Source organism: Mandrillus leucophaeus, unplaced genomic scaffold (assembly GCF_000951045.1).
Source record: "Mandrillus leucophaeus isolate KB7577 unplaced genomic scaffold, Mleu.le_1.0 Scaffold444, whole genome shotgun sequence".
Classification (NCBI taxonomy): Eukaryota; Metazoa; Chordata; class Mammalia; order Primates; family Cercopithecidae; genus Mandrillus; species Mandrillus leucophaeus.
In genome coordinates this window covers 891,217-916,240 of record NW_012104743.1, presented here as the reverse complement: position 1 = coordinate 916,240, position 25,024 = coordinate 891,217, and the positions used below count along the sequence as shown (strand labels likewise).

At 35.6% G+C, this 25,024-nt stretch overlaps 1 protein-coding gene across 3 annotated transcripts in view; it reads right to left on the bottom strand.

Moving 5' to 3' along the window:
• The window catches only part of ANGPT1 (angiopoietin 1), a 262,653-nt gene that overhangs the window by 9,148 nt on the left and 228,481 nt on the right, over positions 1-25,024 (bottom strand). For all 3 annotated transcript variants that reach the window (XM_011994170.1, XM_011994173.1, XM_011994172.1), the window contains one exon: positions 7,836-7,966. In XM_011994170.1, coding sequence (XP_011849560.1) covers positions 7,836-7,966 — 131 coding nt within the window. The remainder of the gene's footprint in view (positions 1-7,835; positions 7,967-25,024) is intronic.

Genomic DNA, 25,024 nt, shown 5'->3' with positions numbered 1-25,024 from the left:
GGCAAGGATTCTCTGTTTTCTCTGATACATACATTAAAACAAATTAAATAATTTTTTCATATCAAATATTTAAAATAGTTTGTCTACTTTCTACCTTTATTTTTAAAAATTAAGCATGGCCAAGTATTTTATACACAAATCCTGAAAATACGTGGTTTAAAGCATTTTTTCAAAGCAGGCAAAAGTATAGCAGAGTCCTCATTACTCATACGCATTTCTTGTATTTATAAGTGATCATAGATACTCAGTACATATGATACATTTGCATGGGATGAAGATGTTCTATGAATATACAGAAGAGTATGCCTGAGTTTGCAGTTCCTCTCTGATAAGATACTGAATAGCTGAATTACATATTCTGTGCAATCCTGGGAAAATATTAACTTTGTATTTTGTTTATGCTTGGGAATAACAAATAAGAAATATCCTAAAGCAATTCATCTAGGGAAGGCACTTCAAGCCTAAAAGAACTCAATGATGCAAGCAAAGGATCGAAAAAGCAGTTACCATCTGCTATTGGGACAACTGATAAAATGTCTCAAATGTTTTTTTGTTTTGTTTTGTTTTGGTTTGGTTTGGTTTTTTTTGAGATGGAGGCTCACTCTGTCGCCCAGGCTGGAGTGCAATGGCGGATCTTGGCTCACCGCAACCTCCGCCTCCCGGGTTCAAGTGATTCTCCTGGCTCAGCCTCCTGAGTAGCTAGGACTACAGGTGTCTGCCACCACGTCTGGCTAATTTTTGTATTTTTTTTTTTAGTAAAGGTGGTGTTTTGCCATGTTGGCCAGGCTGGTCTCAAATTCCTGACCTCAGGTGATGCAATCACCTTGGCCTCCCAAAGTGCTGGGATTGCAGGCGTGAGCCACCACACTCAGTCTCAAATGTTTTAAGGTTGGCAACTGCTGAGATGTACTTTGCCAAACATTTTTCCTCATAACTTGTAACCTCATGTATATTTTAATAAGAAATCTGAGATTCATGTTTCCAATTCATTTACACTTAACTCATTAAAATTTAGTTTTGTAATAACTATTCCAGGTCTTTTAAAATCATTTGTGTCTTTTATCTTTGAAGCAGAAAATTCACATTTTATCACTAATAAATGAAACTTTGCCCAGAAAATAGGAATTTGATTCTCAACTTTGTACTCAGGAAGTTCAACTTTATTTGAGTATCAGGAAACCTAACTCTTAAATTCTTCTGATTCTAAACAAAATGTCTCTCAACACTTCTTTTCTGTGATAAAATGTACAGCAAAATGAAAAGGTATATCTGTTTTTGTAGATTTCTTTTGTTCGTTTTCAATGCATGCATTCTAATCAGCAGTATGCAAAAGAACTTGCACAGAAATTAAGATTTTCGTCTTTCATCACTAACTAAGGATGAGTTTAAACTAAATTGACTGGTGCCATCAATGGGATCATAATGGAAAAAATCTCTTGGTGAATTTATGTGGACAAAGTTGGCCCTACCCAAAGCCAGCCTCAAGAAGCAGCTGCATGGGTCTTGCATGCAGGAGGCAAAGGACCTTGCTAGAAGTCTGCATTCCTTCTGTCATCTCGTACTATATCCTCTTTAGGCCAAGGACTTGTTTTTGTTTTTTGGGGGGCTGTTTTTTTTTTTCTTTCCTTTCTCTTCTTTTTGTTCTAAATATGAAAAGCTGTTTACCCTGGCTAGGAATATTGAATTCATTTAAAACTTCTAGGTATTCTTTTACTGCCTCTCTTCTCCCTCATACTTCATTTTGCTTTTAACCATGTTTAAGTGAGGAAATGCTTGTGAAAAGATGCTGCAAACAGTACAATAGAGCTCTATCATTCTCTTTGAATGTCATTCCTTTTAATGGAAGCAGTAGAAAGAGTAGATAGAACAAAGGTCTCTGGAGGTTGAGTACCTGCATTTAAATTCTACTTCCGACAAAATTCTGTGGCCTATGGCAAATTATCTAACTTTTCTGTATCTCAGTTCTTGCCAAAAGTATTATTGTGGTCTCTATTTCTAAGAGTTTTTGGAAGCTTCATATAAGTTATTAAATACAAATCATTTAGGATAATACAAACATATCTGTTAGAAAGAGTTCAATAAGTTTTTAAATATTATTACTGAGTACAATGCAAAGTTAATTGGTTATTTTTCATCCACTGCCAATCATTAAGCTTTGGTTGTAGCCTTGCGCGAGAGGACTATCAGTTCTGATTCACCTTTTTCCAAACGTATAAAAGACATTTTCTGATACTCTTTGCTCTTTTCCTAATAAATGAAACTTTGCCCCAGAAAATAGGAATATAATCTTAAACTTTGCATTTTAGGAAGCCCAAATTTATTTGAAAGTTGGGAACCTAACACTCAAATTTTTACAATTCTGCAGTTTAGTCTTTGGGGTTATTCTTAAGTTAGTTTCAGTTCTTGATAGTCACCTCTTTGTTTCTTGTTTGAGCATAGAAATACATGTATGTATTAGGCATTTTAAAAATAATTTCATGCAAGAGTCACATTTATACTAACATTCATTTACTTTATGTCTTTTCACCAGAATAATTTGTAATTTTGCAATGTCCTTTCAGAGTCTCTGCTAACATATTTACTCATCAAACCAATATTTATTGAACATATGCTATATGCCACACACTTTGGCAGTCACTTGGAATACAGTAGTGGACAGCACAAAATCCGTGCATTCACAGAACTTACATTTGTGTAGAATAGGCTTACGTTTTATGTACTAAATATAGAAATTGGGTTGAAATAAAAGTAATGCATTGTATATTTATATAGTCAATCTTACATTAGTCATATGGATCTTCTTTTCTCTCAATATTTTTACCTTGAAACTTAGAGAATTTTAGTTATCTGATCATGCTTAGCAGGTCCTTACTGGATTCTCAAAAATGCTAAGACGATTATATTTTCCCAAAGATCTTGTCACTTCAAGGTCATACACCAGTTGAAAAAACTGCTGGCTTCTATCATTTTCTTTGTCTTCTTTAAGATTATATAGTAGGCAAAGTGAGCATTTATCAACTCTCTGCTGTAAGCATCTGGAAAGTTCTAGATGTACTAAGAAATTTATGTGTATGGCTTTTTCCCCTCTTTAAGGACTGAACTGAAAAATATCCTTTGTTAGCTTTAGAAAGTCTTGCCTATCAGTTAACATGGTTTATGCGTTGGGAAAATAAATCAGAGTTTCTACTTCAATAGATTATTTCTATAGAAAGTTAGGTCACATTTTTACATACCTTTATATTATGCACTAAATATGGAAATTATATTGAAACTAAAGTAAGGAATGTAAAACAATAATGTATTTGTTTTTGTGGTTAACAATTTTTAATTATTACAGTTTATGACAGATTTTTAGAAATAATTCTTTAAATATAATTTTAATAATTTTAGTTAACTGTAGCTTAAGCAAACTTTCAGAAATGCTGATTTTGAAAGCTCCTAATTTAGTACCAAAGATCGTTTGTTTTCTGCTGAAGGTAAGTTTGTTTTGAATGTGACAATCTAGTAACAAGTATTTGTTGTTGTCTTAATTCTGGAGTCAGAATTTTTCACATATTTATCTCCACATACAATAAATCTATACAAAAAGTATGCATTGAACGAGATTACATTTTCATTTTCTTAATGTTAAATAGTAGATAAAACTATTTCTTTTACATTTTTAATGAAACTTATGCTCTAGCCTGTCTTGCTCATTTCTTTAATAGTAATTAACCCCTTTAATAGGCGCTCATTAAAAATATCTTAAATTGACAGAAGAAAGCAAAGAAATAAGGAAGTTAGGAAATGAAGAACAAAGATCAAGTCCTACCTTCGGTCTAGCTGAAATACCTTCTGCTTTCAATTAAGCCTATTTCCTGCCATTCAGTCTTTTACCGATAAGGGTAATGATACCAGATTTTCCAACTAGAATTCCTCTTTGTACTTGAAGAAAACTAGGATAGTTAGTAGGAAATAAATCTTATTTTACTCTTAATTCCTTTTAGAAGAAACAAAGGAAAAATATATAAATAAAGAAGATAAAACAAAACTTTAATTGATAATGACAAAGAGCTATGAGTTACTAGCTTCAAAGAGTACGAAGTCTCACTGCTTAAGAGAGGCTATTTTAAATAGGCAACAGGCTCAAATACTAAGTTTAAAAAAAAAGAAAGGAAAAATCATTAGATGAGGAAAATGGCTCTAAGGGAAACTTTGACAGAATAAGTAGTAGTGGTGGGGAGCATGTAAGTAGGACCTAAGTTCCAGGCAATACTCCAGTTACCTGGACTGTCAATGACATTCATCCTTACGTTCTCCAGTTCTTAGCTATCTAAATTCCACATTTTAGCTTTCCATAATAAATAACTTTGCAAGACCTGGATTCTTTCAAAGGGACATTTGATAAGGTAATGGCATTTATTACAAAAACACATTTACTTAGACTATTCCAGCCCAAGCAATAAGTGGAAATATTCTCTCCCAAACATGTGTTTATTGGTGAGTAAGAACTGGGTCCAAGAATAATTATGGATGAAAGAACATGACAAAGTTCAATCATTTAAAGTAGAAATAAAATCATAAATCTGAGCAGTGAAATTTTCTCAATGACAACCAAGATGTACATTCTCCTCTTTGCTTTACTCCATATTTTCATTATTATGACAGAAATATGAACATATTGGAATACTCTTCTAAGGACACATTTGAAAGATTTTACTGTTGGTTTTTCATGTATTGTATTTATTTGGTAAGAAAAAATACCTGTAAAAATAGACATGGAGAAAATAATATTTCAATATTAAAATGTGCAGGAAATTGAAAAATCAAAGTCCCTTTGTCCTTGTATACAGTTGCTGACAATTTCATTTATGAGATCAGGGATGTAATAAAAAGAAGAATTTTATTTCAGGAAAAAGCTCAAGACTTACCTTGTGTGTACCATTTTTTTAAAAAAAAAAAATCTTAGATTTGTAGTAACTATTTCTGGGGGTGAGGGCTGAGGGAGGAGTCATAAAATTACATATAGGAGACTTTTTAATATTTGATGATGTTAAATATGATGCCAAAAGGATATGTTCAAAGCTTAAGGAAAAGAATATGAGGCCGGGCGCGGTGGCTCACGCCTGTAATCCCAGCACTTTGGGAGGCCGAGGCGGATGGATCACGAGGTCAGGAGATCCAGACCATCCTGGCTAACATAGTGAAGCCCCGTCTCTACTAAAATTACAAAAAATTAGCCGGGCGTGGTGGCGGACGCCTGTAGTCCCAGCTACTCTGGAGGCTGAGGCGGGAGAATGGCGAGGACCCGGGAGGCGGAGCTTGCAGTGAGCCAAGATCACGCCACTGCGCTCCAGCCTGGGCGACAGAGCGAGACTCCATCTCAAAACACAAAAAAACAAAAGCAGAAAAGAATATGATAGATGCAGAATCATAATAGGTTAGTTTTGATAATATTGGGGCGGGTATCATATTGAAAAGATGTCAACATAGGTGGCATGGCTGGGGTCAACGGGTTGTGATTTGATGATAGCAGTAATGGAAGGGTTGGCAATAGGGAGGAAGACAAAAGATTTATCCCAAACTAGCTGGGCGTGGTGGCTCATGTCTCATGCCTGTAATCCCAGCACTTTGGGAGGCTGAGGTGGGTGGATTACCTGAGGTCAGGGGTTCCAGACCAGCCTGGTCAACATGATGAAACCCTGTCTCTACTAAAAATACAAAAATTAGCTGGGCATGGTGGTGCGCACCTGTAGTCCCAGCTACTCCTGAGGCTGAGGCAAGAGAATCGCTTGAACCCAGGAGGCAGAGGTTGCAGTGAACTGAGATCACGCCATTGCACTCCAGCCTGGGCAACAGAGTGAGACTTGGTCTCAAAATAATAATTATCCAAAACCTTCACCCATACTTTTCCAAGCTCTATTCATTGATGAAGATAACATCAACCTAATGATTTATTTCATTGGTTTTAAAATTTGAAAGTTATTTCAAGAGTTACAAGATGGTCATTCATGTACTACACTCATTTATGTACACTACTACTTCACTAATTCATGTACTACATTTTCTAATAGGTTTCTATGTGTCACAATCAGCTGTGCTAGATGTTTGGGATGAAATGGCAAACAGTAACTGTCATTCATTTTCCTGAGGTACAATATAGAGATGAGTTTCTCTCCCTGCTGTCTCACAGAGTGGATCTGGAGTTCAAGTAAGATAGTACAACATGTGCAGCAATATGTAATATGTTATAATAATGGTAGTAATGTAGTGTTGGGAAAAGAAAATATTAGATTTGAACAATTTTTTCCTTACTAATATGAAAACATGTTTTGTAATAGAATTAAGACAGAAAGTATATTAGAACAATTGAAGGTGGTAGTGATTGTTACTATAGTAAGAGAGAGAAGCAGCAGTAAAACTGTGAGAGGAGAAACACTGAAATAGGAATTTCTCTTACAATTTTGTTTGATGCCAACTCCTTTCCTGCCAGACCCTATAACATTCTTGAGCAATAGCATTTGCCATTGGGTTTTATCTTAGTGTTTCCCAAACTTCAGTCAGTCATGTATCAACTTCACAGTTTTGCCATATCCACTTATAACTTTTATTAATATGGATCAATTTTTTCTTTAAATCAATTATTTGTTAAATACAGAATATTGTGAATGCATTCTAAAATGCAAGTTTATATCATTCATTTAAAGAGGAAACCAGCACCACTTGCTGTAATAGAAGTTAGACATAGCCAGATGCCAGGGTGGCTCATTCCTGTAATCCCAGCATTTTGGGAAAGCAAGGTGGGCAGATCACTTGAGGTCAGGAGTTCAAGACCAGCCTGGCCAACATGGTGAAACCCCGTCTTTACTAAAAATAGAAAAATTAGCCAGGTTTGGTGGTGGGCGCCTGTAATCCCAGCTACTCAGAAGGCTGAGGCAGGAGAATCACTTGAACCCGGGAGGTGGAGGCTGCAGTGAACTGAGACAGCACCATTGCACTCCAGCCTAGGCAAAAAGAACAAAACTCTGTCTCAAAAAAAAAAAAAAAAAAAAAAGAAAGGTAGATATGAAACTCATAAAATTAAAACAAAATAACATTATTTAATTTTAGGTATGTGCCATTGCTTAACCAAGGCTCTGAGACTACGGGTTTTTTTGTTTTTTGTTTTCTTTTTGCCAAGAAGCATCATTGGTAAGTGCTGAGGAAGTATTACAGATGTGACAGCACCAAACTGAGAATTTCTCTGTGGGGCAATCATAAGGCTGGAAAAATATTTAAAATGTACAAAAGGATTAACTTTCTTACTCTATGATATGATATTATTTAATGATGTCTCCTATACTAGCTAAAATATCTTGCAATGATTAATATTACATAGTGTAAAACTCTGGTATAGCTGGTCTGAACTGTGTTACTTTTGGTTTAACTACACCTCTTTATTTTTCTTATCTCATTTCAACAAAATGATCAATTAACTTACTATATAATTGCAAAGTAGTTTGTAAGAAGTAATTACTGTATATGGTGAGTTCCCAAACTATTGTTCATCTTACTAAGGGTATCAAGATGCTTATTTAGAAAGTAGAATATCTGGGACTTAAGAGACTAAAAAATGTATTCAGAACCAAGCTTAGCACACTTTCACTATTGATGTTGGGGGAGGATGCAAACCTCTAAATATGCTAGCAATGTCTTACACAAGAACGCAGGGTAAATTCGTGGACAGAACAAAATGATCTCTAGGGACTTGCTCTTAACTTTCCTGACCATAAGATCATACCCCGTTCTCATAGATAAGAAACCTTAAGCCCCAAACCAATGAAACATAGCTTAGAGAGTGGCCCCATAGGACTTACCTCCTGTTAACATGAGGGCACATTTGCACATACAGTTGTCATTATCAGCATCTTTAGTGCTGAAATCAGCACCATGTAAGATCAGGCTGCTCTGTTTTCCTGCTGTCCCAGTGTGACCTTTTAAATACAACCTGAAGTCAAAAAGAAAAAAAAGAAAGATAAGCCATTCGACAGAATAACAGAACCCAGAAGTCCAACTTGTTGAATGTTTGCCTTTTCATCATTTTCTTCTTTCTTTGAACTCAGCCCTTCCAGCAAACCTCTAGAAGATGCAAGCTATCTGAACCAAAAGAACAAAGGAAGGAAAAGTTTATGTCATTATGCATGCTCAAACTCATATGGTTCTCTGATAATGCAGGATCCAGAAAACATAAAAACCTTGGTTTATTTTTTAATACAGGTATTAACCTCTAAACCTAAATGCTTTTTACAATGTCGATTCAGCATCTCACTCCCTTAATCCATTAATATATAATATTGCAGATGTGCTAAACATTATTCATAGCAATACAAGGAGTAAGTGTCATTGTTTGAGGACTTGCTCTGTGCCAGGCACTATGCTAAATAATTTCCAGTGGTTATTTGATTAAATTTTTATATTAAATCTGTGATCCCTATATTAATATCCCCAAATTGTATACCAAGGTTTAGCGAAGCTATGTAAGCTGGAATTTAGCTTGTATGAGTCTAAAACTCAACCTTTGAATCATTTTGCATTCCCTGGACAAATGTTTGCTGAGCACAAGCTGTATACCCGTTATTGATCTAGGCACTTAAGACATATAAGAAAACAAAACAAAAATGCATGCTTTTGAGGGACTTGTATTCTAGAGGTATCCCTAACATTAAATTCAAAATCCCATCTGTTTAATATGGCATTCTTTGGAGAACCTATCTTACTATTTAGAAACATTTCTTACATAAAACTTGCATTAACCTAGATCAGTGGCCCTCTAATGGTTGTGCATATAACAAATCATCTGACCTTTGGTTTAAAAGGCCTGTTTACTAATCCCAGGAATATTTGTTTTCAGCTAGCATCTCAGATTTCTCTGCAGACTGTCCAAAGAGAGCATTTTGTCAAGTATTGTCCTAGAATCCAAGAACTAGTGGACGAATCACAATAGTTGCCAAATGTAGCGCCCTGTCTGATGTTTGCTCATTTCCTACTGATCGTACACACTGCTTTCACATCCTTCTGGGCAATGTAGTGCTTAGAACTAATGTAAACTTGCTCAAGTCCTTCAGTGGCTTCACAGGGCTTACCGTACTAAACTGAAGTTGTTGTATTGACAGCTTGATGCCCAAGGTGTTCTCTGGCTTAGACTCTAGCCCCTCTCTCTCTAACTCTACCTAACACTGCTCCTGCATACCAGTACAATGTTTTCATCAGAATCATGTAGTAATATCCCCTTCAAATTCATATAGGTCATCACCTGCATGCCTGGATCTTATTTATGAATACTATCCACCCACAGTATAGTTAATGGGTGATTCATGTCTCTGTATGAATGAGGCACTCCTAAAACCTAGGCTGGCTCTGAGCAAAACATTACACTACTATGAAATAGAATAATAAAGATCAATTAATATTTGGAGATATATTTCAACTTGTGTTTGCATCTAGGTATATGTATATATCCTATTGTTTGTGGTATTTGATATTATTTTTAGCAAAAAAACAATATTATTGGATGTTTGTGCAATATTTTACAAATATTCTGCAGAGATTTTGAGCCAGAGCAAAGTATACAAGTAAACCGCAGTCAGCTTTTGTTGGTTCCAATAATTAATGGAACTTCTGTTTCACAGTAGTACAGATAATTTTCTAATGTTGAATTACCACACAAAAGCTTGTATTTTAAAACTCTGAGAGGCAGGCTACAAGTCATTGGTGATACAAAATTGCAGAATTTTTTAAAGTGCCAATTCACATTTCAGTCTGCAGCCAGCCCAAGTGGAGGTGGGTTTCACCAGGGAAAGTAAGGTGACAGATCACCAAAGGGAGTTTTGGGACATGTTACCTGGATGAATTCACGACCTTCCAGAGCTGGTGAGAACTTTCAATTTGATCACTCTGTTGGAGGTCCTTGACCTCCCAAAGACAGACACACATTGGCAAAACTAACACAGACTTTTGTCAGGCCTCCATTTGCAGTCAAAGTAGGAATATGGTGGGGACCCAGTCTCATGGTCTTCTTAGAGAGAATTTCACACAGAAAGCCAAATTATAATCAGAAAGTTCCTTGTTTGGTGAAGACAGAATCAGAATTGAGAGAATAAGTGAATGATTCCAAAATTAAGTAGCTACGTCTCTCCTAGCCTGAAATCTGCTCTACTGGAACTGGGAGAGTTTAGCTCATAAGCACTCTTGAATGAGCAATGGCAATTTTAACTTTGATTTTTTGTTTCTCTGTGATTTGTAATGGCCTTCCTTCTTATGGTAAGTCAATGCCATTTTCTCTGCAGTAGCTTTAAGTTCACTAATAAAGACAGACTTTCTGGGATGCAATGATTTTCTACAGTGTCTTTTGCAGGGAATTCAGCACAAATGTTCGATTCTAAATAACAGACTGCTTGCTATGTGCTTGAATACATTATTTATACTTTTATCCTTTCACATAAGAGTTAGAATCTAAGTCTCATAATTTATAATTATTTATTTGTGTAATCAAGGCAATACAAATGCACAATTATAAATTTGAGAAGAAAAGCAAAAAGAAGAAATAAAAATCAACCCAAATCTCATCACTGAGTTTAACTACTCTTGTCATATTACAGATTTTTAGTATTTTCCTTGTTTCTCCCCACTAAATATAAAATATTATTTATTTTTAAATATACATGTATCTGAACACATTCTTATAACATTTTGAACACTATAAGTAAAACTTCTGCTCACAGCCCCATTTCATCTCTCTCTTTAGAGGTATCCTTCAAGAACAATCTCTCCCCATGTGAAAATACAAATAGAAATAGAATTATACTTTACATGCTTCTGTATGAGATGATTTTCAAATACAATTTTATGACCACTTTTACATGCCATTACATTTTTTTCTCTAACAGCATTGGGAAGCTATTGTATGAATATATCATCAGTTGTCACAAGATTAAGGCTGCCTTCAGGTATCTCTCTATATGTGTGCTGGTATAGGTATTAGGATTACAATAAAATCCACATTTCTTTCTTGACCTTTCCCCGTATGAATGTCATCAATGCTATGTTAGGCTCCATGAGTAAAGAGACGTCTTTCCAGATCTATTTAAGACTTGGAGGTCAGTTTCTAGTCTTGGCAGCTCTTCTCTAGATTATCAAAAATGATTTACAGCTAGTCTCACTGCCTTGAGTTTCACTCCTTCTTCCCCTTCTCCATGAAGTCCATGCAGCTCATTCAAAAACATGTGTCTCATCATTCCTCCATCCTGGTTAAAGTCGCTCAGTTGTTCCTCCAAAATTCAAAGATAAAGTTCAAATTCTTTACTGTGGTTTGCAAGGCCTGTGAAGTCTAGTCCTTGTCTACTGTCTACTTTTCCCATGTCTCACCCACTCCAACCCTCCCATGTCTTGTTATTTTCTGCACATACACATAGTGCTCTAGCCTTACCCACTCACTTATTCTCTCTAAGCAACACTCTTATTTCTCCATACATTTGCAAGTAGCATCCCCTCTTCCTAGAAGGTACTCTCCAGGTTTGAACAGCTGCTGAACTCCTATCCATCCTTTAAGATTTGTTCCAAGTATAACCTCAAAAAGCATCAAATCAGCATCTTCATGATGACACTTACTTGCTGTATTTTAATTGTCTTTTCACTTATCTGTTTCCCATAATAAACTGTGAGCTCCTTGAGGCATAAACTATGTTTTACTCATCTTTGAATCGCCAGAATCTTGAAATCTTGAACACTCTCTGAGATAGAGAAAGGCCTCAATGTTCATTGAATAGATGGATGATGGGTGCACTAAGCAATTAACTTTTGGTAAGCTCAAGGTAGCAAGCAAAAGCAAACTCAAATATAAAGAGCTCTACTATCAAAATATACTTGGTCCATGTTTCAGAAGGACAGTTTTTACATCTCATTTAGTTAGGTGCTCAACATATCTACCTAGGTACCCACTTCATTGCCTATCCAACTCAAATGATTAAAAAAATATATGTAGGTGTGTGTATGTGTGTGTATATGTATATGTATACACACACACACATATACATTATATATATACACACACACACATATACACTATCTCATATCCTTCTTATTTTTCCAGTTTTTTGTTCTTATTTTCTCAGAGACTCTAGAATATAAAAACATGAGCGAGGCACTATGCAGATAGAGTAAAGGAAAAAAGACTATGTCTTAATTCTTATTACTCCTTACATTTTATTGAATGATTTATTTGTATCGTATGAATAGCCAACTGAGAACAATTTGAAAGCAAACTCAAAATAAAAATATGCTTAAGGTTAATGTTTCAGCTAAAATTATTTTTTTAAAAGGAAATATTCTAATAAGGTGTGAACCTAATTCCTTAAGGTCCTGCCTTGAATAAACATTAAAACTTAAACATAAAGCAGAAGTGGAGAGGAGTTGCAAGATGTGCAATGTAAACAGTGGCATATATTGGTTGGAATGATGTACGAGTAGAAGAGACTGATATTTTGAGGAATAATGAATGTTTCGCGGTTCAAGACTCAGTAGCACTTGTAATTTACATGAAGTAGCATTCATCCCCCATGTTTATATCCTTAGCATGTCACAGAGGAGTGGCTTATGCTCTTCTATGGAAGAGACACACAGTCTCTTGCACTGGGAGATAAAGATGAAATTTCATAAAAATCATTTCTTCTAAACACTATTTAAAAAACTTTGCAAATGAGGACAACTGTGCTTCTGTGGAATCCCAGAAGGACTCTGGGAGAAACTATACAGTCCAGAATAGGTCCCCTGCACAGTTCAGGGGCTCATTCTTTCTTAGCAGCTCTTTAGCTAGCTCAGAGTCCCAATTTTTGGCCCAAAGACAACAACCACAGCTAGTTATTTGATACAGGTAAATTAAGGACCAGTCACTCATTAATGCCAAGTATTTCTGTAATTAGATTAGAAAAACAAAACAACAGAAAAAACTTGTTTGAGTTGAGGCTCAAACAGAACATTTGGATGATTCTTTTTAACACTGTTTCTGGCTAATATCTAAAGTCCTTATGTGTAATTGACTATCTGTGGCTTTCTCTATGAAGCTAATAGTTGTTCCAAATAGACTTTCAGTTTATGAAAGAAAAATCAATATACAGGACGGCTTTGCACCTGACTACGGTGACAGTGAAGTGGAAGTGTGAAACATTAGTGAGAATACATCTCCCAAAATAACAGCCTGGGAATCCTGGTTATTTATTTCTTGAGTTTAGCCAGTGTAGACATGGCTTGTATGAAAGACGATATGTTAGAAGATAAAAACAAAATGTTCCTCCAGTAAAAAGCATTAGGGACAGACATAAGGAAGCTGTGAAAAACAAAACAAAACAAAAAACTCCAAAGAATCTCATTTGATGTGACCAAAAAGGCAGCCACAAAATAGAATTATGGCATTTAGTCTCGTCCATGTATTTTCTCTTAATAAAGAAAAAAAATATGAGTCCTTCAGAAGAATGACTATAAAGAATGTCAACACTTTTATTTTTTCAATTAGTATATTGTAGGAAAACTGATGTCTATTGAAATTAGTCATGATTCTCTAGTCATCTTTGATAAACATAGTTACTCCTTTACAATCACTTTTAGAAATTTCAGTAATGATAAAGACTAAATCATCACATTTCTTAATGAATATAGGACAACAGTGAGTTCTATTATGGAAGAACAGGCTTCAAAATATCCCTACCTATCATCCAAGAGATTCTAGAACTTTCTTTTCTTTAAAATGGGCAGCAGAATCTCATGAATCCAGTTTCTTATTAATTTTGTCTACTTAAGAGACTCACTCTCTTCACATTTTTGTATGTTCACCATACTCAGGGGGCCAAGCATCTCTTTCATGATCCAAGGCAGTGGGAGTTGTTTGTATGACAAATTGAAGTTTGGCCTCAATCCTTTAAAACAGTAGACAGACTCTCAGATATCTGAACTTTAAGGTCGTAGGTACTGACAAGCTGAGCAGATTTTTATTTTGGCTCTGAGCTCTCTCCCTGCCACCACATGGAACTAGTTTATCTTTCTCACAATTACTAAGAAATTCAGAATGACCTTCATGGTTCTCTTTCAGAGGCTGGTAGCAATGACTCAATCTGACAGAGTTTCCTGACATGGCTATGACTTCTAGTTGCTGCTTTTGGGCTGTCTCTGCCATATTCAACCTCTCCAATCCTACCTCCTTTCCACTGAAAGAACTGGGAACCGTTAGCCAAGAGGGATGTCAGAGCATGTATGTTAGCACTGACTTTTTCACATCCTGGAGATATATTCTGTAACTCTATTGTCTACACATGAACAAAATTCTGTACTTATTTGCAATAGCCTATCAATGAATATGTGAGAAAATTCTAGAAAAATATATGAAGCAAAATTAACACACCTATGAAAAAGTGAGTGAATATATTAAAGACATTCAGTTGTATAATCTGTATTCCAGAAAAGAAATGTTTGAAAGAAGTTTCCAAAGAAAAGAGGATGTGAGTAGGAAGATTAAAAGAATTGATAATGTGAAGTGTGACTAATCAAGAATTAAGGCTGTGATAAAGATTTATAGATATCTAAAAACATTAAAAAAATATACAGATCAAGCAGATACAGGTAATTTGGTACAAAATAAGTTGTAATGAAAGAAATAACCATCTATAAGGCCATTAACTAAAACTTTTCCTTTTTTCTCCTTCTCTTCCACACACACAAAATGGAGAAATAAATAAGCCATTGGCTTCTGCAAATTAAGGCTGTGTCATGAACACTTGTGTCTGGAGAGACAGCATGTCATCACAGAGTTTGTGGTGTACCTGTCTGGGTTTGCGATCTAGCTCTTATTCTTTCTGATCCTCAGTTGCCTCATCTGTAAAATACTTCTACTAATAGTAATGTCCTGCCAATATTTTGTGAAGATTAAACGAGGTGATACCTGGAAAGCCCTTAAAAAGATTGCTGCATGCAAAGTAAAGTAAGTACTTGACTATTTGCAAAAAAAATCAAAGTAATCAAACTTGCGTAAGCAATAACCATAAAATACACAGTAGTTCGATAAGCGTCAGTTATGGGAATGACTAAGTCTAAATTACACAAGTATAAACATATATGACCTTGATAGACATATGTAAGTGTTCTGAGAGTGATAAAAACAATGGGATAGACATATAGTTCATGAAGACAGGCATGGAGACAACAAGCCAGAGAAATTAAAGATGAAAAGGATCAATTTTCTCAAACCCGTGAGGCCCCATATCCTTTGGAAGTTTTTCTTATTTTATATAGATGAAGAAGAGTACTAAATATGAAGGACAAGAAACCAAAAAGTTGCTTTGCTGATTGACTACGTGGTTAAGGTCTATGTTAATTTGACTCTAGATTGTCTGAATAAATATCCTTCAATTCAAATGTTTATCTTTTAATAAATTAAAATTTCAGACTTTTGAGAACCCTTCAATTTTCTTGCCATCATATAATATTTTATTGACTGAATCCAGTATATATTTATTTGGTTTTCCTTTCTTTACTCATAATTGATACTGGCAAAAAAAAAAAAAAAAAATCCTGGAAAAATCATTCATCCCAACCTAATCTTTAATTCTCACGTCAACTTGCTGAAAGCTTTCTTTTTCTCATTAAATCTTCCATAATTGGTGTCATTTGTTTTGACAGGGAATTGGATCATTGGGAATCACCAGAATTTGTGCATAATAATTTAACCATTATGTTAAGAAGGAAGACATTATCTTATTTGTTTCAGAAGCTACAGATGACCTGCGGCAGGCATGCTATTTATGTTTGAATATGTGTAATGGAAGATGTACACAAAAGTGTGAAAAAATATGAAAAATGTTTAAGATAGTAATGGTCCTGGGAATCTGTGCTGTGATTAAGGAAAATAAATTTCCAAAGCTACAGAAAAACCTCACCCTAAATGATGAAAAATCTTTAGAAAATAGAGTTTCACTTAATCTCTGATTCTAATATGATTGTTTTAGGTATTAGCTTGTATAACACCTGTATAAATTGTACTCTGGATTTCCATCTAAGTTTTTGATAATATACATTTTTAACATCTCCTCTTTACTTACAAACATTAATATCTTGTAGAATTTAGATAAAATGAGCTTATCAACCTCCCAAGTCTTCTCAAGCTCTTGACATTAGAAACAGTGTTGTCAGTAACTTTTGTTTCAAAACTCTGGTAAAATACAGTTCTTAGTGTTTTGCAGTCATAGATATGAAGCTTGCATATGCTCAAAACTCATGATAAAATTTTCCTCCAAAGAAAATAGCAAACCCACGTACTGCTATTGTTGTATGCCTTTGGATAGTGCTGACAGAGTGCTCTCTATACATCATATAGTCATATAATATATATAATTATATATAATATATAAAATTATATATAATGTATAATATATAAAAGATCTATTATATATCTATATGATGTATAATATATATGTATGTGTATATATGAGATCTGTGACAATGAAACATTTCCCAAAGTTCAGAAATATATGCTCAGTGATTATCTGTTTTTAGTTCAAAATAAAATAGTTATTCTAGTATTCCTTCCTTTAAGAATACATTAAAAAAAAAACACAAAAAACTGAGTGCCAAAATGAATTACGTGACAGCAAGACCCCTGTTAAAAACACAAACAGTCCCTTAAATATATTTGGATTCCCTTGGCGTCATGTGTGACTGATAGAGTTAGCTTCAAGTGAGTGACTCTCTGGTCTGACCCTCTTGTGGTGCCTAAAAGACCAGGCCAATGGCCATCTCAGAGAGTTTATGGGTTTTGCTTTGTTACCAAAAATTAAGTCAGGACCTTGTAAAACTTGTGATTGAAATTGGTGATTTTTCAGTCTAAACAAATTCTCAGGAGGTAGATTTGTTCTCATTTTTTATTTGTGTTTAAAGAGCAATAAGAAACTTTCTTTCCAGCATCCCCTTGAGGCAGATAGAGAGAGGAGAGGGTAAGCAAAATGTTGAAAACCATTGAGATGCATTGTCTGAGGTTTCTTGCAAAGAGGAAATACTTTCCCTTGTTGTACTTGGACATTGTATTGTTATAAGGTCTGCAAATAAGCCTCCAGCATGCATTAGCAGATTCTTCTGTTGACCAAAGTCATCAGTGTGCTTATTTGTCTCCACAATCAGTATAAGCTAGAGTTGAAACTCTTCCTCATGGATTCTAGCCCTCTGTTATCTGTAGCACAGTAAAGCCCTGCATACAAGATGTCCTCTAAATGATTGCTGTCCTCTAAATAATGCAGGCTGTCTCTCACCTCAGAGTATGTGTCCACATTGCTCCTCTGGCTGGGATCTCAAGTCCTTGCCCCTGCCATTAACCACCACACTTGCCTCATGAGCGCTTACTCATTTCACAAATCTCTAAGGATTTCCTCTATGAAGCTTTCCCAGTCCCATTTAATCTCCTTCAATGAACCTTATCCATTCCCAACTCCAGTAGAATTGACCACTAGTTTTTTTTTAAGTAACCAATGATAGCCTAATTCCAAGGGTTCTTTCCCAGGGACTGTGAGTGTAAAGTTGAGTTGCACATAAATTTATACAAAATTTTGTGTTTCTTCATTATTCTAGGGAAAAAGTCCTTGGCTCCATCATTTTGTTTTTTTAAATCCATGGTTCCTTGATCAGAAAACAAAACAAAACAAACAGCCATGCTAAATCACTTCAGCTAAAACTTTTGAGTCTAGTATTCCATGTTTGTTTCCCTCTCCTAAACTATTAGCCCCACAAGAGAAGGCATGGTGTGTCTGTTTGGTGTAATCAAAGTGTTATTTCTGCATCAGCATCACCTTAGTGTACTTGATAGGACTGAGAGCTCTAGGTCCTAACACAGGATAAGAATCTCTTTAGGTGCGACTCAGAAATCTGTACTTTAAACGGGCACCCTGGTTGCCCATATGCACACTCAAGAAATAAAACAACTGGCATAGTGCCATGAAAATAATAGTAACATGATAAGTGTATGGTGGTTGGCTGGCTAGATAAAGCAATGAAGACAGACTCTGATTCCAAAAGAACTATAATAACTTTTAAGAGGGTAATTTTAGTAAAGTTATGTAGGTAAAATCAAAACTGTAGCCAGTTAAAAGAGAAATGAACAATGTGTGCTGTGGGACAATTTTATTAATTTTTAAAATTTACTTATCATCAGCAATATAGAAAGTCTTGCATATCATTTGCAGGTAAAGATAAAAGAGATAAAGATAAAAGAGTCTAGAGTTTAATAATTCTAGAAAACAAGTCTTATTTAAGCAAAAATCCAGGGAACTTAAGGACATGACACTTTATTAGAAATCTTAGTGGAAACTGTCATTTCATACCATAAACCTTTGGAGGCAGGATTTTTTACTTGTTGCTCTTTGAATTTCTGGTATCTAGATCAAGAATTGCCATATATTAGTCAGCTATGTGCATTCACACAAAAAAGTCACCTGCGTTGAATGCACAAAAAACCTTGTCAATAGGTCTTTTATATATCTATTAAGAAATGCTTTTTTTGGAGATATGTGCCAAGCATTGTGAAGAGGTTCCAGTCCTCCTAGAGATTACTCTCTAATAAGAGGGAACAGCAGTTACAATCCAGTGTGATATGGACTCTAACAAAGACATGCCACGAGCACAGTGGGAAGACATGGAAGGGGCTCCTTACCCAGTCAAGGAAGAAGAGCTCTACAGACTGAGCTAAGACTTAAAGGATCAAGAAAATCCAATTAGGCAAAGTGAATAAACTCTTGAAAAACAGGGGTTGAGTTCTGTGGGGTTTTGTTTCATCCACAGTAGCTTGCATATTGTTGTTGCTCATATTTACCAAACAGAGTAATCAAAATATTGAGTGAGAAAAATATTGATGTGAGAAAAGGCCATATCAGAGGAATTGCCCCCAGAGGCCATGGCTGCTTACCTGTCCCAAGTCTGCCACATGCAGCTCAGCTCTCCTTTCTCTTAGCATCATGATTGGTAATTATTACCCCCTTACACTCTAAGCTTAAGCAACACTTAACCACTTGTGGTTTCCTAGCAAGACATGCTGAGTCTCACTTCTGAGCTAATCCCTCTTCTACCCCCATCTCTGAGCTATTCCCCAACTCATACCAATTTGCCATGTTTATGTCACTCTAGGCCACCATTTGGAAGCTTTCTCAACCTTCCAAAACTGGTTAGCCCTCTTTAGTAACACCATATTTGTGATTGTAAGTGAACTGACTGTGCTCATGGCATTGTAATTGCGTGTTTGGCTATCTGCAACTGTCCAACCCACTCCATCTCCATTACATATGGGTGTGCACCTGCACGAACACACGTATACATGTCTGTACTGAAATCTCGGTGGACATTTTATCCTAGGATAGCACATGATGGATGCATAACAAATATTTCATGGAGCCTTCATCTTTTTGATAGTGAACAGCAGTAAGGGAATCTAGAGCAGTGGATCACAGGAGACATCACCTTAGATAATTTCTTGGAGGCAGTGCTTGCTAGCTGGTTCTAGCAACTTTTGCCAACCTGTAAGTTTCTAGGGCAGCAGTGATCTGAGTCTTAACATTACCCATTCCGTGACAGGAATCCTCTGGGAATTCTTAGACCTAACAGCTTGGAGGCATTTGTTTTCATCAGTTTGAAAAATATCCAAGACTCTAGAGACTGACATTCATCTGCATTTTTAAGTGAAGAGATTTTCCCAGCACTTAAAAGATTTAAAGAAGGAACAAAGTGACTGTAAGACTGTGCCCATTCCATGCATCTGAAGACCTAGGAAGCCTTTTTCCTTTTCAATGTTTCATCTCAGTCAAGGGGATTAAAATATATATTTTGATGATTAAAATAATTCCTTCTCTGTTTTATGAAGTAACCACAACAAAAATCACAGTCTAAATAAAAATATTGCACCTTCCAAGTTGGAGTAACTATTTGAAAATACAAATAAGACTGTTTATAAACCTTGAGTTTGAAAACCTATGTTAGGAATTCAGGGAGTAGAAACTGTCAGGAGACTTCTTATATATTTTTTTCGTACCTTGATCAGTCCAGAACTGCTGTAAAAAAATAACTTTCTTCTTAGTATTTCAACATATTTGCTACTGGTTCCATCCAGGACTATGTAGCCCAGAGGATCAGAGAAATAAGAAACATTTTACTGAAAGAAAAAAGTGAAACAAGTTTTGCAATATCTACAAAAATGCAGGGCTTAAATTTACATGGGAGGCTCCAGAGAATTCTTTTCAATCCACATGAATTTGTTTTGTCCTTGAAATACATACACGGCATGGGAGTACTTTAATGATCAAAAAAAAAAAAAAAAATGCATTGGGGAACTGGAAAGAACTTCGGCCTTACCTCCTCATTTTACTTCTGAGGATCTGAGACTTGGAAAAGTGAAGCAAATTGTCCAAGGTCGTTCAGAAAAGTAACTGCAAATCCAAGTCTAGAGTTCATGTCTCTGGATTCCCGATACAGTGTTTTACAAATTACATCAAACTACTTCCCAATGAAGGTCTTGGCCAAAAACAAACCTTGTGCCAAAAGATATTTAATGATCAAATTATTTTCAAGTTGTTTTCTTCACAATTTTGGTTTAAAATTCAGTTCGTCTCTTCATGTGGAATCTTTTCCAGAACAAGGCTTATGATAGACATTAATTAGTCAGTTCTAACCTAATGATGTCATTTATCCTCAATAAATAATATAAAGTCAATAAAACATAAATATCCACAAAATGTGCATTATAAATTATGTAGTAAGATTATAATGATAAGATGTGCATGAATAATTGTTAAACATTATCATTCGGACTTAACTAATACAAATTTTCTATTGCTTAAAAGAGAGGCTTATGATACCATCTGTGATAGAGGATTTACTAATTAAGTTAATAGCATAAAAGACAACAAAATAATGAACTGTCAGGAACAAACTGTTCCCAAGATCTGAAAAAAATTATATGCAAAATGACTTTCTAATGGAATATGCTCACTAAAATTGTGTCCTTTTAACATTAAGTCAGAAAAATTTTTATATAGTTTTCTTTCTACATTTAAAAATAGTACAGCGAAATTTATTTCCAATTGGTAAATCCTACTTTTTTATTTATAATAATATAACACAATGGTTTTTAAACTGTGCTGTACTAATGTTTGAGATAACAGCAAGAGGAAACATTATACTACCTTCCCACAACCATTTCAAATAGATCAGCTTTACGTGTTTTATACATTGTGATCCTTTGTAAGAATTTTCTTTGAGAGAGTAGGTATTGCATTAAAAAAAAACTTTAACAAGTGATTAAGCTTAGCCCAATCAATAATGGAACAATTAATCTTTTGTGCCTTTGGATGCGATAGAATGGGAAATAGACAATATCATTTATTTAGTATTCTTCTCAAGAAAGCTTTAATCTGAGCCTAATCAGGCAGAAATAGTCAGATAAACCCAGAAGGAGATATTCTGGGAAAAGCTGACCAAAAGTCTTGAAAAATGTAATTGATAGATGAGTGGTAGATTGTTCCAGGTAAAAGGCGACTCATGAGACATAACTGCAAATGCAAAGAGTGAAGTTGGATGGGATCCTGAATTCAAGTAAATAAGCAACTACCAACCAGCCAAGGACATTTTTGGAGATAATAGTGGTGATTTCAATATGGAATATATAATTTAAAATTGTTTATTGACTCAATAATATATTTCTTGGGCATGATAAAAATTGAATTTAAAAAGTCTGTTTGCTCTTTTCTTTTCTTCTCTTTTTAAAAGACAGGATCATGCTCTGTCACCAAGGCTTGATTGCAGCAGTGCAATCACAGCTCACTGCAACCTCAACCTGTTGGGCTCAAGCAAACCTTCTGCCTCAGCCTCCCAAATAGCTGGGACAATGGGTGTGCACCACCATGCCCAGTCAATTTTTGTTTTTTAAATTTTTAGTAGCGTCAAAGGTCTCGCTATGTTGCCCAGGCCGATGTCAAACTCCTGACCTCAACCAATCTTCCCACTTCAGCCTCCCTAAGTGGTGGAATTACAGGTGTGAACCACTGCACCCAGCCTATGGCTTTCATATTTGTATGATATTTAAGTTTTCCAAATACAAGGTATATTTGTATACTCTTTTTGTTTCGAGAATATTATTCCCACTGAAAGATAAGAAAACTGAGGCATAAAAGTAATATCAACTTGGTTAAACTGGGTACTCCATTTCCCTGGTGAGATTCTAAGCTGAGGTTGGCTAAAAGGGAATTTTGTGTGAGATTTGGAAGGCAAAAGTGAAGCAGTGGTCTGACTCTCAGGACGTCATCAGATATGGTGAAGTCCAGGGGCAGAGATGCCTGGCAGTTTCTGTATTGTCTATTTCTTCACTTAGCATCCAGCTTGGCTTCTTGATGCTGGCAACAGCTCCAGACCCACCACAAGATGCTTGACTGCACAACCACGTGCCACGGACTACAGCAAGGCAACAGATTTCTGTAGATCTTCCTTCTTGTGGTTCCATTTTGGTGGCTACACGAGTTTGGTTTCTTAGATTTTCACAAGCTGTGGCTTGTCTGCCATGCCAGGTTTCAAGCATATGTTTTAACCTTATTTCTGTAAAACTCCTCATGGCTCTGCTCCCCTGACTGAACACTGACAAATACAACCATGCCATTTTCCCAGGTGGAGGAGCCAGATTACTTCTCAGCCTCCACATCCTGATTCCTATTCCAGAGCTCCTTCCAGTGGACATAGCATCTCCTCAACCATATGATAAATCTGTTATTATTAAAATATTTTTAAAGTAGTTATTGTTGCAGTGGGTTTTTTTTTAACTTTATGTATTGGAACAAGCAAAGCTTTCATGAGAAGTAAAACATCACTCTATCTCTAAACTGATAATAAATTCTCAAGTGTTTATTAGAGAGATCAAATTTAATTTTTTATCAAAGAATTGAAAGGTAATAAAAGTAGTGATGCACACATAAAGGTAGTTCTATTGTAGAAAATGTTTGAGCTGCAAGATGCTTTACAAATACTTTAACTTATAAGAATAGAAAATTGAGAACTAGAAAGATAGGTAATGTGTCCAAAGGCATTCAAATTATTAAAGAGAGTAGAAGAGTTAGAATAAACATATACTATATCATAGAATATGTGTTTTGAGTTTATTCAATTCTAGAAATTAACTGATGAACTTCTCTTTATTTGAGTATGGCCATATGGTGGGTAGTTACAAGACCAAATTTCAAATTGGACTCATACTCATCGTATCAGTGTCTGTGACCTTGTGCAAAGTACTATGCCTCAGTTTTCTCTTGTGAAAACAAGACATCTGGTGCATAGTATGTATGCCTCAAATATAGGTTAGCTTAGTTAGTAATTTGGCTAAATTAGTTACATATCTTGAATTTTTCCAAAAATGGTTTCTACACTTTAAAATCGTAGAACACACACACACGTGTACACACACACACACTCAAAGGGAGGGAGAGAGGGGTTGCGGGGAGAGAGAGAGAGCACAAGTTAGAGAGTTAATAGCCACTCGTTAATGACTTATAACAGGATTTGAATCCTGGATAGTTATCCAAAGTGCTATGGGTCAATGGGAACACAGAATATCCAAATTGGCCTAAGAATGAGGGTGGTGCATTTCTCTGGGAAATCAGTGTAGGGAGGTGGAGAAGGGAGAGGTCCCAGGATCTGTGGCAGAGTGAAGCATGCAGAACTCAGCAGAGGGAAATGCAGGGCTCACATGCTGTCATGGTGAAGATCTCAGTTAATCTCAAGTGGAATTTTGGATCGTGAAGGGCTCTTCAGAATTGCCCCAAATTGGGACAAGAGGGTCTTTATACTCTTATATTGACCAGTCACTAGATACAATTTATCTTGCAAGAAGTAATCTTGGGTGATGTCACTTTATTATTTTTTCCTTTTTTTGAGATGGCGTTTCACTCTTGTCGCCCTGACTGGAGTGCAATGGCACAATCTCGGCTCACTGCAACCTCCGCTTCCCGGGTTCAAGTGATTCTCTTGCCTCAGCCTCCCAAGTAACTGGGATTATAGGTGTGTGCTACTATGCCCGCCTAATTTTTCTTTAACTACAAACAGTGCCTGGAAAGCCGACTTCAGCTGCAACCTGTCAGTCAACATTTCCTGGAGGTGGAAGGAAAAAGTGCTTTAGTATTGAAGGGGGCAATGAGTTGACACATTACATCTACCACAGCAGATATCAGGGAAGACCTCCTGGAATAAGAGAGAATCTTAAAGATTTAAGATGTATGCATGTGACAAACTTAAGTTTATGTGTTGAGTAACAATATAGCATAAAAAAAGGCGTGGAGGATTTAGGGAAATTGCAAATAGTTACCAGAACATAACCGTTAATGAGAAGGGTATCCAGGTGGGTAAAGTTAGGGAGAGTGTATGGCAGAAAATGGTGCATAATTAGGTCGTGGTCAGGTCATGAAGAGTCTTAGTGGTAGACTTTCACATGCAGATATTTGAACACTGTTGAAATATATGAAGGAGGGAAAGACCAAGTTGTCTGTTAGAAAAATCACCTCAACAATAGCATGGAAGATATATTTGAGAGTATGAAGACTAGAGAGGCAGGAAGGTTGTGTAATTGTCTGGGTGTCAGATGATGAAGATCTGGATAATACTACCTCTCTAGAGGAAGTATTAAATAATTTCACACTGGTACATGTTAGTTCATATACTATGTTTATAATGACAGTCTTACATTATTATTTTTTCTTATTTATATTCTCTTGGGTTCTATAGATTTTATTTTCTATCTGGGAAAATTATTTGGAGTTTCCTTAGAGGATAAAAGAAAAATATGTGTAATATGTGCACATTTATAAGCTCATCTATCCATTCACAACACTTTCTTTAATTAATATGTGTCAAGAGCATGATAAAGGTTTTTCTTAAAAACAACAACACAGTTAGCTTTATACATTAGGACCACACCTGTTACAAGAATTTTCAAACAAAATTTCCAAGATAGAAT